Source organism: Schistocerca nitens, chromosome 1 (genome assembly GCF_023898315.1).
Source record: "Schistocerca nitens isolate TAMUIC-IGC-003100 chromosome 1, iqSchNite1.1, whole genome shotgun sequence".
NCBI lineage: Eukaryota > Metazoa > Arthropoda > Insecta > Orthoptera > Acrididae > Schistocerca > Schistocerca nitens.
In genome coordinates, this window is record NC_064614.1 from 247,104,484 (window position 1) to 247,121,452 (window position 16,969).

Genomic DNA, 16,969 nt, shown 5'->3' on the forward strand with positions numbered 1-16,969 from the left:
GAGCAGCCGGCCGCGTGACGTCACAGCGTAGGCGCTGCACGCAACCCGCGCGACATTGTGCACCCGTCAAGTACGCCGGGAAGTTACGGCTAAGCGTCTCGTAGACATGCTCAGGAACCACGCACGAAATCGACTGGCGTAGTTTTGGTACAAAACAAAAATTCTCGCATGCGCCCTAAATGATTTTCAAAAAATACAGAAATTTTGAGTAGGAATTGTTTGACATAAACAATGGTAGAGTTCCCACCATTCCGTCTCCTTGCTCGGCTTGCCTAATTATCTGCCCTGCTCACTGAGCTTTATGGTGCAGTGTCTAAGATCGTCTGTTTCTATAAGTCACTGGGACGAAACAAGGTAAGAGGAGCACTATCCAGTAATTCTTTAATTAGAACCATGGGTGGTACGTTACCACCTGAATTACCTTGATAGAAAGCAGTTTGTATGTTGCTCGGAGGGCATCTACTGATTTCTCCTCTGTTTTGGGCAAAGGCAATGCCAATTAAGTTTTTGTGACGGATCGAATGTTAAACTTAAGCTCTGAGGGCGCCAAGTACGGTACCTTTTCGATCTGTTTTTAACCATTTTAATATGTTCGGATATTTAGCCTCCTCCATCCACAACGAAGGGCTTGGTCGTTACAGACCAACAGATTGATGAGACAAACTGTAATCCACATACCTTCGTTCCTACCCATGTCCTGCTCAGCTTCATGCATAAGATATTGAAGAAACACACAAATCCCGGTACAACAAGGATATTCGGCATAATGGAACTCGCATCCTGCCCGATCAGATAGTGTTACTGATCCAGTATGTCCCAAAAAGTCCAGAACGTGTCACTCATTTTGTCCAGTAGCAAACGTCTCAACCATTTATCGTGAAATTTAACAACTGTTTCCTCATTCACGCGAAGCTCCCCACTGCCATAAGCTCATTTCTTCATTACGCTCTTGCTGGTCACTTCAGCTGACAAGTCCCACATAAAAATTGTGGCCCAACTTTCCACAGCAAATTACAGACTACAGTTTAAGGGATGCATTATATAAATTATAACTATACTTTTTTAATTCTGTCAGCACTTTGGACTTAGGAGTTTCACAAGACTATGAAATTCAAAATAAAACTAAGGCTGAATTCATTTCTGTTTTTGTTAAAGATGTGGTACCAAAGATTTATAAGAGACGAAAATTTCGTTACGACCATTTGTCTGCAGCGCAAACTTAATATCGCATGACTGATGGATACAAGCTTTTGGATTGAACTATGTTGGTAATTTGACATCGGCAATCATCTGATATGCAAAAGGCTTTTTCCATTGGCATCAATAGCATCTACTTTAGTCCATGAACTACGAACAAGTGTCCGTCGGTAATCATTCTGATCTTTGGATTTGGTAGACGTTAAGTACGAGGTAGTCAAGCAAATACGTAACGCTGAAATGGTGGAATAAAATTCACAGCCTCCACATAGCCGTCCTCATTTGATTGTAGTGGCTTGTCACTCTAAGCGAATTAGCGAGTAAAATAAATTCCTTGAGTATGCGGATTATTATGGATACTTTGTTAGTAAAACCGTCTAGATCACTCAACATATTACTTTATTGCTTCTTTTCGCCTGCTACCATTATCAGAGCTAAATTTGTAACTTAAAAACGCCGTTCAGAGTATTTATCAATAAAAACTATTCCCAAGATTGGATGCCCCGCTTTGGCACTTAGATACCGGCACAGAAGGTTGTTTTATAAGTAGCCCGTTTTAATCTGACGAACGCTGCAGCCAAAAAGACGTAATAAAATACGTGGAGTAATCCAGACGGTTTTGTTCACAAAGAATGTCGGGGCAGTTAAAAGTTCATAATGTCACAGCAACGTACGGTACACCTTCCCCCTCCCCCGTCCCCTCCAGTGCAGCATAGCGACCATTTAAGTCCCTAGGGAAGACAATACGTAATATCTTTAGACCTTCGAAGCTTTTGCACATCCGAATTTTGAGAGGATCGGACACACGTGCGGCAATAGTTCAGCGGCGTAACTGCCCCAGTACTTCACGTGTTCAGGGAGCCGCGACCCGTCGCTTGCGAACGCGCCAGTCGTTAGGCGTGACCTGGCGAGAGGCCCACTAGACTAATTTCCCTGTGAATCACACTGTAATCTGTCCAGTGCCCTCTGCTCGGCCGAGAGTCGAACGGCGTCCTGCGCCTCATTGGCTGGCTCTTCCGCCTATGGCGGGTGGCCGCTTTCATTGATTCCACTCCTGCTCGCTCGACCGGCCGCTATTCACCCCTTTGCTGGGATTCCAGTGCCGCCTTCCGTCGTGCAGCTGAACTGCATCTGGGCGCGTGCGGTCCCAGTTTCCAGTAACACTCTCTCATTCGGGGACGAAGAGTGCCGCTTGGCGGGCAGGAAGGCGCTCGAGACGGTGTTAATTGGCTGTTTGCACAGCACGTCCGCGCTATTGTCGCTGGCGAGGAGACACTCCGCGTATCACGCGTTCCACAAGAGCGTTCCACGTGAATTAAGGGAGATAAAAGGGCCGTCGAGGGCACTCTGTTGCTGTGCCGCTCTTCTGTTTACTCTGGGAAGTCCAACCAAACGGCAAGCGAGCTTACAACCCGCACAGTACTCAATGATGGAAATCCGAAAAAACCGTATAGGGCAGCGAGGGGCCTATAACACACGTCATTCTAGATCGATTAACTTTCTCTACTCAAACTAAAAGCTCGCCACATTGCTTGTAAACAGCCCCAAATTAAGTTTTCTAGACGTCTTATTTTTTACTCAAATGAGTCTTCGTCAATGAACCAAGGCCATGAAACGCAGACAGATCTAGCGCGTATTAAAAGAAAAAAGCCTCACAAATTGAACTTAAGAACTGCAAAAGCAAAAAAAATGCGTCATTTACTAAATCTTAATGCCAAAGCAAAGGGAAATTTGCGATTCTAGCCTTTGATGCGGGCCACCACGAATTCCTCTTCTTGTGCCAAATTTCTAATCTGAGTAGATTTTGCAAACTACGTCCTCCAATTATTTCCTGGATGTATCCCAAACTCTAACTTCGTCTACAGCGCCCTCTAGTTCAATGGAAGTTATCCCGTGATGTCAGTTGTCTTATCATCCTGTGCCTTCTTGTGTTTTCCGTATATTTCTTGCCTTCCACCTAATTTTCAACCTCCTTATGTAGCACCATATCCCAAATGATTCTATTCTTTTCTGTTCCGGTTTCCTCATAGACCATGTCTCACTACCACAAAATGCTGTGCTCGAAACGTACGTTCTTACAAATTTCGGCCCCAAATTAAGGCTTATGTCTGATACTGGTAGACCTCTCTTGACCAGGAAGGTCCTTTTTGCTGGTGTTAATCTGCGCTTTATGTCCTCGTTGCCCCGTCCATCATGAGTTACCTTGCTGCCTAGTTAGCAGAATTCCTTAATTTCATCTACTTCGTGACCACCAATTTCGTTTCTAGCTATTCTCGTTTCTGCTACTTCTCATCATTCTTGGATTATTAGAATGAATATCCTGGCCTTTGCCTTGGGGAATGTAATTGACAACTCACACCAGGACAATTGGATCAGGGAAAAAACATGAAAAATGTCCACTTTGTCCATAGATCTCTAACTTCTAATTAACTTTTGAACTTTTTATTGTAAAAAAGGCAAGCGGATCTGAGCGGCTCATCTCTGAACAATATAGTCTACTAAGTGTTTAATTTCCACGATACAATTACTGGGAACAGAAATTTTGTGAGTCTTTCAAAAAACTTGTCTATTTTTATTGCTTTCCGTTCCTGTAACACTCCCACTCTAAACAATCATTTTAAATGCTCGAAGTTGTCTGAAACTGAAGCAGCTGATTCGGTTCTGAGCGCTATATTATATGCGAAAAAGAAATCTCTACACCCGACTCAAAAACAATTTGTACACGATCTTTTCTATAGGAGGGACGGGGAGACTTGTCTTAACTTTGAGTAGTTCAAAATGTGGGCTGTCCGCGTGGGCCCTGTTTCCTAGAGCATGGTTTCCCAAACTATGGGAACTGGGGTCCGCGGAAAGTAAAAACATGCTCTGCGAAAAACTTAATATAGCGGCTTTTTCCACATTTTTCTTATTTTTAAATTCTATTATGACTTCTATGTTAGTTACGAATTAAAACTGTTGTACTCAACAAGTTTTTCTATTTAAGTTTTATTCATTTTATTAACCTTCAAAATAAACTTGGGTGTTTCATCAAAGTGCCAGGATTCTCAGTGTTCCGCCAGACAAATTTGGGAAGCCTCGCCATAGAGCAATATAGAATGTGTAAATCAGTGTGAATGCAATTAAATAGGAGAATTTCCTAATCAGCAAAATATTGTTTATTGCAGACCATTAGAACGTTTGATATTGACTTGTTACGTCAAGCACCAACGAAAAATTAACATTGAAACTGATTTAAATATCTCTGAATGATAACCTTCAGATTCGTGTTGTATAATAAACCCTCTGTATTGCATAGTGATTGTAAACGCGCTTAATGACGTGATCCGCCATTACAGGACATTTAAATAGCGCACACTACTCGAATTAAGCAAACTGCCGAGCAGCCCATAAAAATAATTACTTTTTGTGACATTCCATTATGCATCGACGTAAGTTGCATCTGAGTTTTGTCAATGATTTAGATTAATTTGTCGCATCTCTGAAATGTGCTTCTGTTCGTACATACTAATAAAGTTGGACGAGGCACACGAATGTTGAATTAGACATTCCAATGTTTTACTAATAAATGGAAAATTTTCCCTAAAATATAGTTGGAAAAAAGGTAGAGGACGGACAAACTCCACACGGTGCTAGCAGGTGGCAACAAGCTAGGGTCTGCCCACGCGAGCGGTGCAATTGAGCAGACGCGACCTCTGAAATGAAATGCCGGCTTTCTTCTCAGTTCCCCACTCGGTGAGCAGCTCTTCCCCGCCGCGAGTCGATATCTCGATGTGGACGTGATAAGTGATAAGGAGGCGTGGTGTGGCGGTCTGCGATTGGTCGAGCTGCTATCGATCGGGCGCGCCGGGGGACGAGGCACCCCCTCCGACAACGCCGTCGCGCCGCGCCTACCCGGCCAGGGTCATTGTGCTATGGGCCGGCGGGCGGTGGTGATGTGAGTGAGGGAGCATAGTCCCCTAGACTAGTAGTTTGTAGTGCCACTTTAGCTCGTTTCTTACACACTTCGACTTTTTATACGACACGGAATCATTTGTACGATAGAAACCTTTTTTTAGTAAAATAAAAAGGGGAGACTACTTTTTCTTGCCCGAACGCGTGCGTGAAATTTCGGAAATGGGTGGCTGTGCGTCGAAAGATAAAAAGACTGAAGCAGCGGCGTCCGGTGCAGCGACGGCAGCGGCGTCTGCGGACTCTGGCGACGCTGGGGGCAGCAAGAACGCGTCGAAGGCGACGACGCCAGCCGACGCCGCTCCCAGCGACGTGAAGGGCGGCGCCGCCCCGGACAACGAAAGGTAGGACCCGGCGCCTCGTGGTCGCCTGGCCGCGCCCGACGTATCGATTGCAAAGGGTCCTCCACTGACGCGGGCGGCAGACACGCCGGCTAGTCGAGCGCTTGGGGTAGTCCCCAACACCACCGGTAGTATAATGTAGCTGTTTTTTCCTACAATATTCCTGTAGCCCGATGACATACGATGCATTTGCCCCACACTCGTTTTTTAGTGCTATTCGTACTTAAAAAATAGCTTGCATCCAAGAGCAGACTAGTCATCCTCTTTTCAGATGCTAAGTTCCATTTAATACTTTTATAAGATTTATTTTTCAACCACAAAAAACATAGTTACCAGCAACTCGCTGTCATGATCTTGACTGCAGTTACCCAAATAAGTTTTTGAAATATTGTTCATAAATTAACGAATTAGAAGCGTCGTCGCACGTTTGAAGAACACATGTGCAAAATGCCTTGTAATTATCGCAGCTTGCTTTCAGTTGCGCATAAGTGCCCTCCAGTTACTGTTGCAGCCCCTAGAGATGGCATCTAAAATAGGGAATAAGTTCCCAAATTTCTACACGTTACAGCTCAGGAACGTTTTTGACGAAATGCCGTCAAATCTTAAATCCAGTAAGGAAGAGTACTTGTTGGAAGGGTTGGAGGCCATCTTATTGAGGAACAAGGGTGTGGTCGGGGCGTCTCCACATGCCTGATGGCTCCAGCGTCTCGTAATTGAAAATAGGTCTTGAGGCTGGTTTCATATCTGGAATGCAAAACGTCACGGAAAAAATTGTTGTACAGTAAACATTTATGTGTCTATCGTGTGCCACACAGATCACTGAGCATTGTTGATCATTCCAACGACTTAGCTCTCAGGCTAACTACCTGCTGACTATAAAGTTGGTAAAAAATGTTTGCTCTGGGTGTAATGTTAAATAATCATGGCGACATAATTCCATCCGTATTTAGTATAAAGGAATTTTGCAGTTCTGTACAAATTTGATTTCGCTTTAATCTTCACTGATGGCTTCATTAGAGTTCCATAAAATCGTTACAAATTGCAAAACTATTGGAAGTAATTTTCTGTTAAGTAATACTGGAACATTGCCCAGATGTCGGAATATTACTGTTGCACAAATTTAAAGAATAAATAATTAACATTAAACATATTCCTTTTAAGTGGCATTGTTTTGAGATACATATTAATTTAATTTCCGGTGTGGTACTACGGTACAATCGGACATAAATTAGTATGTGTTGTAGGTTCAATGCAGTAAGTTTAATGGTAGCTCAACAATGGCTAGAGTTTGTGATCAAAGACTGTAATTTTCTTGTTGCTCAAGTGTTAAGGTATGTGGCGCTGTGTTGCGGTAGTGTTAAGCAAAACGAAGTGCGAATCCATGTGTGAATGCGGTAGGGACGTTACCGGTAACTATATTAAATAGACAGAAACTGCTTGGAGTTTTCGGTATCGCTGTTAGTAACATTTTATTATTGCAGGGCAGTTCATGTGCTAAAATGGCTGATTTTATTGAAGGGTAAGAAATGCAAGAGCACAATTAACGTAATTGTTAAGCAGCATGTTGAAACTTGACTGTGTTTTAAATTAGCTGGCTAAATGGAAATTGTTCGAAAATTGTTAGTAGCTAGAAGAATAAATTATTTTTAATGTACATCTCATGAATACCGTATGTTCGGATGGTGTGCTGATAAAAGTAGGAAGTATCGCCTGTTGATCTCGTTATTGGAAGTAGTTTCGAAAAGTAAATGTGCGATCATTATCTGACGATGTACAGATAAATCTGACGGGTAATAATGCGCAGAGTTTATCATCATTTAATACAACTTTCGGAATTTGCTTAGATGTTATATTACAAAAATTAATTTCCTTATAAAAATTAATTTTATGTTCAAGGAATGCCTAAAACTATCCATACTGCCCGAAATGTAAATGACTAAACAAGAGCAGGAATCAAATGACACAAGCGCCTCTATTATGGAACCGTTGTTGGCAAAAAACCTGTATCTCGGGTTAAACTCGATTAGTTTGTCGTCACGAATGTTTGGAAAGATACAGTGGTGTTGCATTACTTCACTCAAACAAGTAAATATTTGTACATTATTTTGCAGTTAGTACAGTATATTTACATTTGTTTACTCTTTTGCAGTGGGAGCAACATGGTTGATGCTGCAGTACTGGAGAAACTGGAGGCTGGCTTCAAGAAGCTGGAAGCCTCAGACAGCAAATCTCTGCTGAAAAAGTACCTGACGAGGGAAGTATTTGACAAGCTCAAAACCAAGAAGACTCCCTCCTTTGGTTCTACACTGCTAGACTGCATTCAGTCTGGTGAGTATGGAGATCCAAAATTCTCACAAGCTAAATATCAAACTTAGGTGCCAGGAGGTGGTCTTCCAGGATTGCCTAATTATATACCCCACCTTGCTGCCACTGACCTCCATATCTGATCACGTCACCCTTTTTCTTTCCCATAACTGATGATGGTAGTCAACAAAGAACAGTGCAGTGGTAGTGAAATGTGCAGAAAATTGTTACATCTTCATGGATAATCAACTCATCTGTGTCTTTGATTCGAAACCTTTGACATTCTCATTGTGCCTCCCTATTGTTTCACACCAGTCACTGCCATCTATACATTTATTTTTTTATTTACATTTTTCTGGATGTTATCAAAACATGACTGCAGATGTCATGTACAAGGTAAATATATATCACAATTGTGTAGAAGTTTTATACCTGCTAACTTCAAAGGTTTAGACATAGGCCTAATAAAATTTAAATAAATAGAAGAGTGTATACATGGTACAACTTGGGTAGTAAGTTCCTTTGAGTATTTGAAAAGGTTTTTATCTGCTTCTTACAATGTTTGTTTTCCAACAAAGGTTATTACACACTCAACAGTTAATAAATTGCTTCTTTCACTGCTTGCAAAAACTTGATAGAATGTAACACCCACATTTCGCTGTCTGGTATCATTTGGTTTCTTAGTGTAGGGCAGGTGAATTTGAAAAGTTCAGAAGTATTTAAGTGAAAACAGACTATTACAAGAAGACTTTAATTCTGTTTGGAATGCATAGCCATTATTTGCACTTACAGAACATATTTGGACAGTTTGTTGTAAAACATTGACCTGGTGATATATGGACTGACTGTTCTTTTTAACATCTAACAATAAGAATGTGCATAGCAATTTGGAAGTCATTAAATACTAAACGTTGCAAAGTGTGGGGGTCTTGTAGCAGATATGAGTAATGGGGGATACTGAATGAACACAAAGAAAGGCAGCATGAATGATAAGATTTGTTTGACCAGCAGGAATGCCACATATTGAAAGAACTGAACTAGCACACTCTTAAAGGTAAAAACAAACTATACTCAGAAAGAGTAGTTAGTGTCGAAAAGTGGTTGTAAATTACTTTTAAACTTACACCTAGATATCACTCAAGGAGGACAAGACTGGTTAAATTACAGCACACAGACACATAAGCAAATACTACTCGTGAAATCCATAGATGACTGGAACAAGAAAAAAGACCTGATAACTGATAGAATTGGATGTACCTGTGCCATGCAGTCTACTGTGGTCTCCAGAATATGGATGTAGATGTACAGGCTAACATTGATGAAACTATAAAATTCCTATATCAATTTTTAACAGTTTGTGCTACTTTATAGCAAGTGTGTCAAATGAAGTGGTAAATTTGCTCATTTTACTTACACCTTAGCAATACATTGTAAATCTGTGTATTGGTATCAGGGTACTCCAGCTGGAACATACCGCTTTGTTCGATTGTGTATAATTGTCAGCATATTTTGGCATGTATGAACCAAGAAACACACACAGAAGTTAAGTATTGCTGTGTGCAACGGTCACTAAGCATGTGGCAGTCAGTAGGCCTATGGTAAATAAGTTAACAGTAGAGAATATTGTTTGATCAGAAACTGATTGGTGCTTGTTCTTGCACTAAGAGCAGGCAATCACAAAATACTTAAGTCTCATCAATTTGATCTTTGCATATGCATCTTCTGCACTGATTTTCAGATTTTTTCCAAGCCATTAGTATCCTGCAGATAGCTATGATGAACATATTTCGTCTTTAATAGTGGTAGACACCTTTTGATGTGAAAGATGAATTCGTATGAATTTAGTGCATGATGAAGAATGTTTGCCAACAACATGGTTTTAATTCATTGATTTGTGAATATGGTTTAATTCTTGTCCAAGGAATAGTAGAAACAGTTTCAAATAGCTTAACATATTTGTGAATTTTATGTCCTCTGTTGTAAAATAAAATGTTCTTGAAACATGAGTTTCATCAAATGTTCAGACCTTTTTGATGTGAAATCGTGTGGATGCTGTGAACTTGCTCTGTGGTTAAATATTCAGTACCAACTTCTCCATCACATGCATTGTTCCCATAAAGGTGGTGAAAGAATCATTCAGCAGCTACCCCATGTTTGCACTTGTAATGACAAATCTATGGAGTTCTTAAAGATTTCAATTTTTGCCGAACTGCCATCATTGAAGTAGAGGACATGTTGGATGTGTTGTTAGTTCCAGTATGTAGGTGAGAGTAGTTCTCTGGAAAACATAGAATGTGTTCGTAACACTCACACAACACTGACTTAACGCAATCTTCTATTTTATAGTACACAACCAAAGGACAAAAAGTAACTCAAATATTCTGCCAGTAAAATCCTTGTGCAGATATCCTGAAATAAACATGTATAGTTTTTTGGAAAATCCATTATAACGAAGCATGAAGCACCAGGAGTAAGTTTTGAAGTTTTTTGGGATGAGGTAGTCAAGTCATAGACCATCTTCATTAATTTATCCAATGTATGTGAATTACTTTCAGAATCTTATAAGGGTTCCACATCCCGTTAAAAAAAAAAAGAAAAAAATAATTGGCTGGTCATTTTCTTCAATCTGAAAACAGCAACATAGCATTCACTCCTAATTTTTCAGATTGCAAACAAGTTTCTATATGTAATTCTTTTACATCTTCAGTGTTAATTGGTAGTTTCACATTTGGCGATAATTACACACACATAGTTATGACATTCTCTACTGTTTTCGGCCAAGTTTACAAAACTTTGTGAAACCAATTTTATCTTCTGTCAATAATACCCTTGATTTCTTTACCATGTATACAGTTGTTACAAAACATTTGAAATTTTTCTTTACCCTATGAAGTTGCTACTAACGTAAGTATTTGCAGTTTTTCTTTATTAGAAATTTGCTGAATTTCTCTTGAAGTTCTTTCGTTTAACTGTTGCAATCTGTACACTTAGCACTGCCATGTCCTCCAGGCACAATTTCCTCTCAAACATGCAGCACTTCTGATTCTCTTTGCTGGAATTTTAATGCTAAGCAATGGGACTTGGATAGAATGTATTCTGGGCACCTGTCTTGTTCTGTTAGCATACTTAAATAGTGAAATTTCACAATTACCGGTAACAATTTGCCTCCATCCCCAGCAAGTTGTATGATGGAAGAGATGTACAGGATGTTACACAAAGATTAGCATCAATAGCCTGTTTTGTGGAATCAAAGATTTTGTTAATTTCTTGTACAAAGATAATACGGTACTTGTTTTCATGAAAAATCCAAAATTAAACTTTTCTGGACCTTCAGTTCAGAGCTACTAATTTTTAAAGTTTCAAAAACTGTGCAATTTGTCAAGTTCTACACCTAGAACTGTTAGACTTTGAGACCTATGATTTGTACCATTTTACTAAGTTTCTTACAAGCTTCGAAAACATTTATTGCTTTACCAAATCCATGAAAATGTATAATTTTCCCGAACCAACATTTTGTGTAAATTCTTAATATTTGAGTTAAGATACCTTTGTAAAAAACATGTTACTAATATACCAATTGTTAAAGTGTGCACCAAATTGCAGAAGAAAAACAGTACCCATTTTACTGGTAAGCTCAGGATTCAGTGCCAGTCTGTAGGACTTTTGCGCTAGTAATAAGTTGTAATGGAAACCTAAAATTGCAAAAAAAACCACATACGACTATAAAACTTTTCTTTTATTTGGTGACAATTTATTACATAATTAGACTATAAATTTAGATTTTGTTTCCCCATATTTTCTGCAAATATACTAAAAATCATTGTGTTTGCAAACAAGATTGAATGGTAATTACAATTTAATTATTCTTCCATGAACCAGCCTGCAAACCATGTGCAGCTGGCACTGCAGATTGCAGTAAAATAACAATAAAAGTATGTTCCTGTGGGAATAACATTGCGGAATTTGGCACTGACATAAACCAACTGTTTGATGAACATACATTTTTCTCAACACAAATTTCAGATTTTGGAACTTAAAGAATAAAAATTGTTTGAGAAAATTCAGCATTTTTATGACTATGGTAGTCACATTTTAATGCTTATAAGAAATTGAAATAATAGTACTGATTTGAGGTATATTTGTTAGTTTTTTAGGTATGAGTATTTAAAGATGTTAGAATGCAGCAAGTCACACAGTTTTGGAAACTTTGAAAATTATTTGCTCAAAGATAATGTCCATAAAATCTTTAATTTTGTATACTCTCTTATTTTGATAGGTAGAATAAAATGGCAAAAATTAAAAGATTTTACGAGGGTTCAAATACTTTCTATTGTTTGATTTAAAAGAAATGACCCATTTATATTAAATCCATCTCTTTGCTACTACCACTTTTCTGCTGACAGATGACACCTAGGACACCAATTTTCCACAGTAATTGCTAAATTAAGTGGATTTCTTGCAGAAAGAGTGGATTTCTTGCAGAAAGAGTGGATGATTTGAACTGTTTCTGAACACTAACCAGTCAAAGATGGTTTATGAAGGATGTGTATGGAGAAACAAAGAGCAACATAACAACTCCATGTTATCACCAACACTGTTAGGAAACAAATACTATTTATATATAGTAAAAAAGGTGTAACGTACTGAACACATGGCCTGCCATCTGCATACTGCTGAAAAAGTATGAGACCTAGCAAGAAAGTAAGAACACTCTTACAAATTTTTTTCTGTGGGAAATTATAATAGACATTATGTGAAACAAAATGAATATGGTTAAAGTTTTATTCAGGTGGAAAAATTCCTGAAATTTCAAAAAATTCTTTAAAAATGAAGTTTAGTCACACATTAAAAATTATTTTTATGTATGCAGGATTCCAGAATTTTAACGATTGTATGTTACAGTTGATTGCAATCTTTGCAGTGACACAAATTGAATAATGAAGTTAGTGGTCACAAGCTTCTAAGCCACCTTCTCTCAATGCTAGTTTGTGAAAAGTGACCAACATTCCAAAATTGCCTCCTAATTGCAGTTTTCTTAAAATCTGGAAAAACATTTTAACCTTCTCTCAGTATGTACTTTTTGCACTATATTGTCAGAAACATCTGTGAAATGAGAGCAAAGACCACTGGGTGATTTGATGTGAAATAGGACTGAATGAGTTAGAGTAGAAATCTTAGATATGTGTGGCAGCAAAACCATTTCTGTAAAATTAGCATGTAAGCAGCACATTATAGCCTAAAATGATTGTCATTTAGGGGATATAGTTAAGAGAACAGTGTGTTAAGTGTATCAAAGAAAATAAGACAGTCCCCAGATATAACAGCACAATCTACGAAACTTCCTGGCAGATTAAAACTGTGTGGTGGACCTTTGCATTTCGCAGGCAAGTGCTCTACCATCTGAGCTACCCAAGCACGACTTACGCCTCGTCCTCACAGCTTTACTTCCGCCAGTACCTCGTCTCCTACTTTCCAAATTTCACAGAAGCTCTTCTACGAACCTTGCAGATCTAGCACTCCTGGAACAATGGATATTACAGAGACATAGCTTAGCCACAGCCTGGTGAAAGGCAAAGGTCCCGAGTTACTCGGTCCGGCACACAGTTTTAATCTGCCAAGAAGTTTCATATCAGTGCACACTCCACTGCAGAGTGAAAAACTCATTCTAGCACAATCTAAATTTTAAAGATATTAAATATGAAAAGTTCAGCTATAAGAATTTCAGTTAAGTCAGTTATCTTAAAACAATGAAAGGAAGAGCGTTTAAAGTGCAGAATTGTGTGTATGACAGTTACTCGTAGTATTTTTCTTAGTTTAAAGTTGTATTCCGTTGTATCTTTGGGAAAGGAACAACTTACTGTTAGGAAAGTGAGAAACTTTGAACTGTGAATAAATTATGTTTAAAGTTAATTGCATAAGTAACATTAAAGTGTCGGCTGTGGATATTAAACCATAAAGAAGTTTAATGGACTTTCCTGTTCCCAGGTCTCGAGAATCATGACTCTGGTGTTGGTATCTATGCTCCTGATGCAGAGGCATACACCGTTTTTGCTGACCTGTTTGACCCCATCATTGAGGACTACCATGGTGGCTTCAAGAAGACTGATAAGCACCCACCGAAGAACTTCGGTGATGTCGACACGTTGGCCAACTTGGACCCCAACGGCGAATACGTAATTTCCACCCGTGTCCGCTGTGGTCGCTCCATGCAGGGCTACCCATTTAACCCTTGCTTGACAGAGGCACAGTACAAAGAAATGGAGCAGAAAGTTTCCACCACACTGTCTAGTTTGGAGGGTGAGCTCAAGGGTCAGTTCTACCCTCTGACTGGCATGAGCAAGGAAGTGCAACAGAAGCTCATTGATGACCATTTCCTGTTCAAGGAGGGTGACAGGTTCCTGCAGGTGAGCAACTAGTTTTATGTAGTTATTTTTTTACTATTTTCATAAATACTTCAAAAGTATCATATTCTGAATGTGGTATCAGTGGTGAAAAATAATCTATTTGTACTATATGTGCTTTATGTGACTGGAATTGAATTACATTTGTCAAATTTGCAAAATTCCCATATTTTAATGAAATGTCATTTTGATAACACATTTCAATTCAGTTACACAGCTCTGAGTTAATCTCAGATTTTTTTAACACTTTGTAAAATGTTTGCCATAGGTGAAATTAGAAGTAATCCTTTTCTTCATTGTGAATAATAATAATAATAATAAATTTTGTTACAGGCTGCCAATGCATGCAGATATTGGCCCAGTGGTCGTGGTATTTACCACAATGACAACAAGACCTTCTTGGTTTGGTGCAATGAGGAAGATCACCTCCGAATCATCTCTATGCAGCCTGGTGGCGACTTGGGACAGGTTTGTCAAATACAGTGAAAAACTCTAAATAAGATAAATGTGTTGTGGAAAAGTGACTAACTTTTCTTCTGAATTTCAGGTTTACCGCCGTCTTGTACATGCTGTGAATGAAATTGAGAAGCGCATTCCTTTCTCACATGATGACCGTCTGGGTTTCCTCACATTCTGCCCCACCAACCTGGGAACAACACTTCGTGCCTCTGTCCACATAAAGCTGCCAAAACTTGCAGCTGACAGGACAAAGCTGGAGGAAGTTGCTGGAAAATTTAACCTCCAGGTAAGGAGTGTGTGTGTGTGTGTGTGTGTGTGTGTGTGTGTTGGAGGTTGTTTGCAGAATTCCAAAACTATATAAAGGGTTACAGGGGGCTGCATTATGTGGAAACAGTATGACAGTAAGTGCTTAAAAAAAGGGCACCTAGTGGCTCACAAATGCAGGCACCTTTAAATTTTTTATGCACTAGCTGATCAGAATAAAATTAACCACTGCATAGAATGAAAGCTAACCGACCTGTGGTACAATTTTAAAATGCACGCTTCCTTATCAGAAGCTGCATGGTTTATCACAAACATCCTTAAATTTCTCACTTAGAGCTGTTTTGTGGTATGATGTGTTAACTTTGTGGTGCTTTCACAAGTTGTGCACCTCTGGAAACTTAAATCAGAAAAATACTTGGCAAGCATCTATCGCACCATTGAGTCTTTTAGCTGTTTTGAGATGTTCTAGTATAGCTTGACAACTTATTTGACTTCTGTACTTTGTGCATACTCAGGGCCTGTTTAAGATTTACTGTCTGCAGAACATCTGGCCCATTATGGCACACAAGAAAAGATTTTCTTCTGGAAATTTGTATAGACTCTAATAAAAAAATTATCCTTTCACAGGTCCGTGGAACACGTGGTGAGCACACAGAGGCTGAGGGTGGCGTGTATGACATTTCTAACAAGAGGCGTATGGGTCTAACAGAGTATGATGCTGTGAAGGAAATGAATGATGGCATCCTGGAGCTCATAAAGATTGAAGGCTCTCTGTAAACATTTGTGGACCAACTAATCGCTACAGAAAAATATTTTACATCCACTCTGCTTCCCATGTACCCATACTAAAGGACGTGTCTACAGCTCAGTGCTGTTTGTCAGTACGTTTACATTTCCTTAATCTTAAGAAATCAATCTTCCCATACTTCATACAATCATAAGACTGGTATGGGAAGTAGAAATGTTGGTCATCAGTATTTTGTAAATTGTTGTATGGTATTATAATTTATAATTGCTGCTGTTAGAAATGATTTTCCTGTATAATGCTGTATTGATAATTTAGTTAAGATACTCATGCTGTATTCTCATTTGCAAGTTTGTCTGCAAATAATGAACGCACACATTGGAAACGAACATTACAGTGACGATACTATTAAATATATATCATTTAACAGCAATAACAGTGGTTTGTCACAGTTCTGAGTCTTTGAGTTGTAACAAATACACATAGAAAGGCTTTAGATAAGCTGTTGCTTATGCCTTATAGTAAAAGGGAGTAAGAGGTTGAAGGATGTTTAACCACAGTAAAAACATATTAGCTGTAACAGCAGTTTTGAATAAATAATAGATTATAGTTCACTAGGGGTGAAATTCATCCTTTACTGTAAAATGTTTCTGCTCCCTCTTGGCTCATGTAATGTGTTCACCACATGATATATTTTAGCCACTAAGGGCTTGTTTGAAAATTTCAGCTGAGTGTAATGCTTCTAGTCCTTATGAAAGTAATATATTTTTGCCATTCATTAAACAAACCAAAAGCTGTAATGAAAGACATGTTTGCACAAAAATTACCATTCCCAAAACAAAACAGCTGGTGCAATTCCACTGTTCAGTGATCAAATATGAATAAAGTCGTTGCTACAAAATATTTCTGTACCTATTTAGACCTTGCTTCATGTAACCCACATTCTCCTCGGGTAAATTTTTCATCAGGTTAGCTTGTGGCTCTTTATATTTTTTATTTTTTAATGTTTGATGCACAGTACATCACCTTAGGGTTAATATGAACAAAATATGTTTTGGGAAAGTAAGGACTAAACAACTACAATGCAGATGGCCTGAGAGACTACTATTGCATGTAATGTTCTGTCTCATTGAATATATTTATCATAATTTTGTTGTTCAGATGAGCTACAACTATTGAGTGTTTTTTTTAGCTCAACTGTAGTTTGACTGTTGCTGTGTAAATTTCTCTGATTGTCTCCTCTGGATAGTGCAGTATGGAGTGCTGCTGGACGTAATGTTGCTCAACAGAGTATCCAAGTCTTTGAAATA

General features: G+C 38.9%; 1 protein-coding gene across 2 annotated transcripts in view; it reads left to right on the forward strand.

Annotated features, from left to right (window-relative positions):
* The window catches only part of LOC126246848 (arginine kinase), a 36,529-nt gene extending 19,967 nt beyond the window's left edge, over positions 1-16,562 (forward strand). The window contains exons 1-6 of one of the 2 annotated variants that reach the window (XM_049948427.1): positions 5,296-5,489; positions 7,636-7,814; positions 13,776-14,194; positions 14,525-14,659; positions 14,739-14,936; positions 15,542-16,562. In XM_049948427.1, coding sequence (XP_049804384.1) covers positions 5,311-5,489; positions 7,636-7,814; positions 13,776-14,194; positions 14,525-14,659; positions 14,739-14,936; positions 15,542-15,691 — 1,260 coding nt within the window. In that variant the 5' untranslated portion in view covers positions 5,296-5,310 and the 3' untranslated portion in view covers positions 15,692-16,562. Of the gene's footprint in view, positions 1-5,295; positions 5,490-7,635; positions 7,815-13,775; positions 14,195-14,524; positions 14,660-14,738; positions 14,937-15,541 lie in introns of those variants that run through there. The other variant, XM_049948428.1, reaches the window with a different exon arrangement.
* Positions 16,563-16,969: the final 407 nt, after the last annotated feature.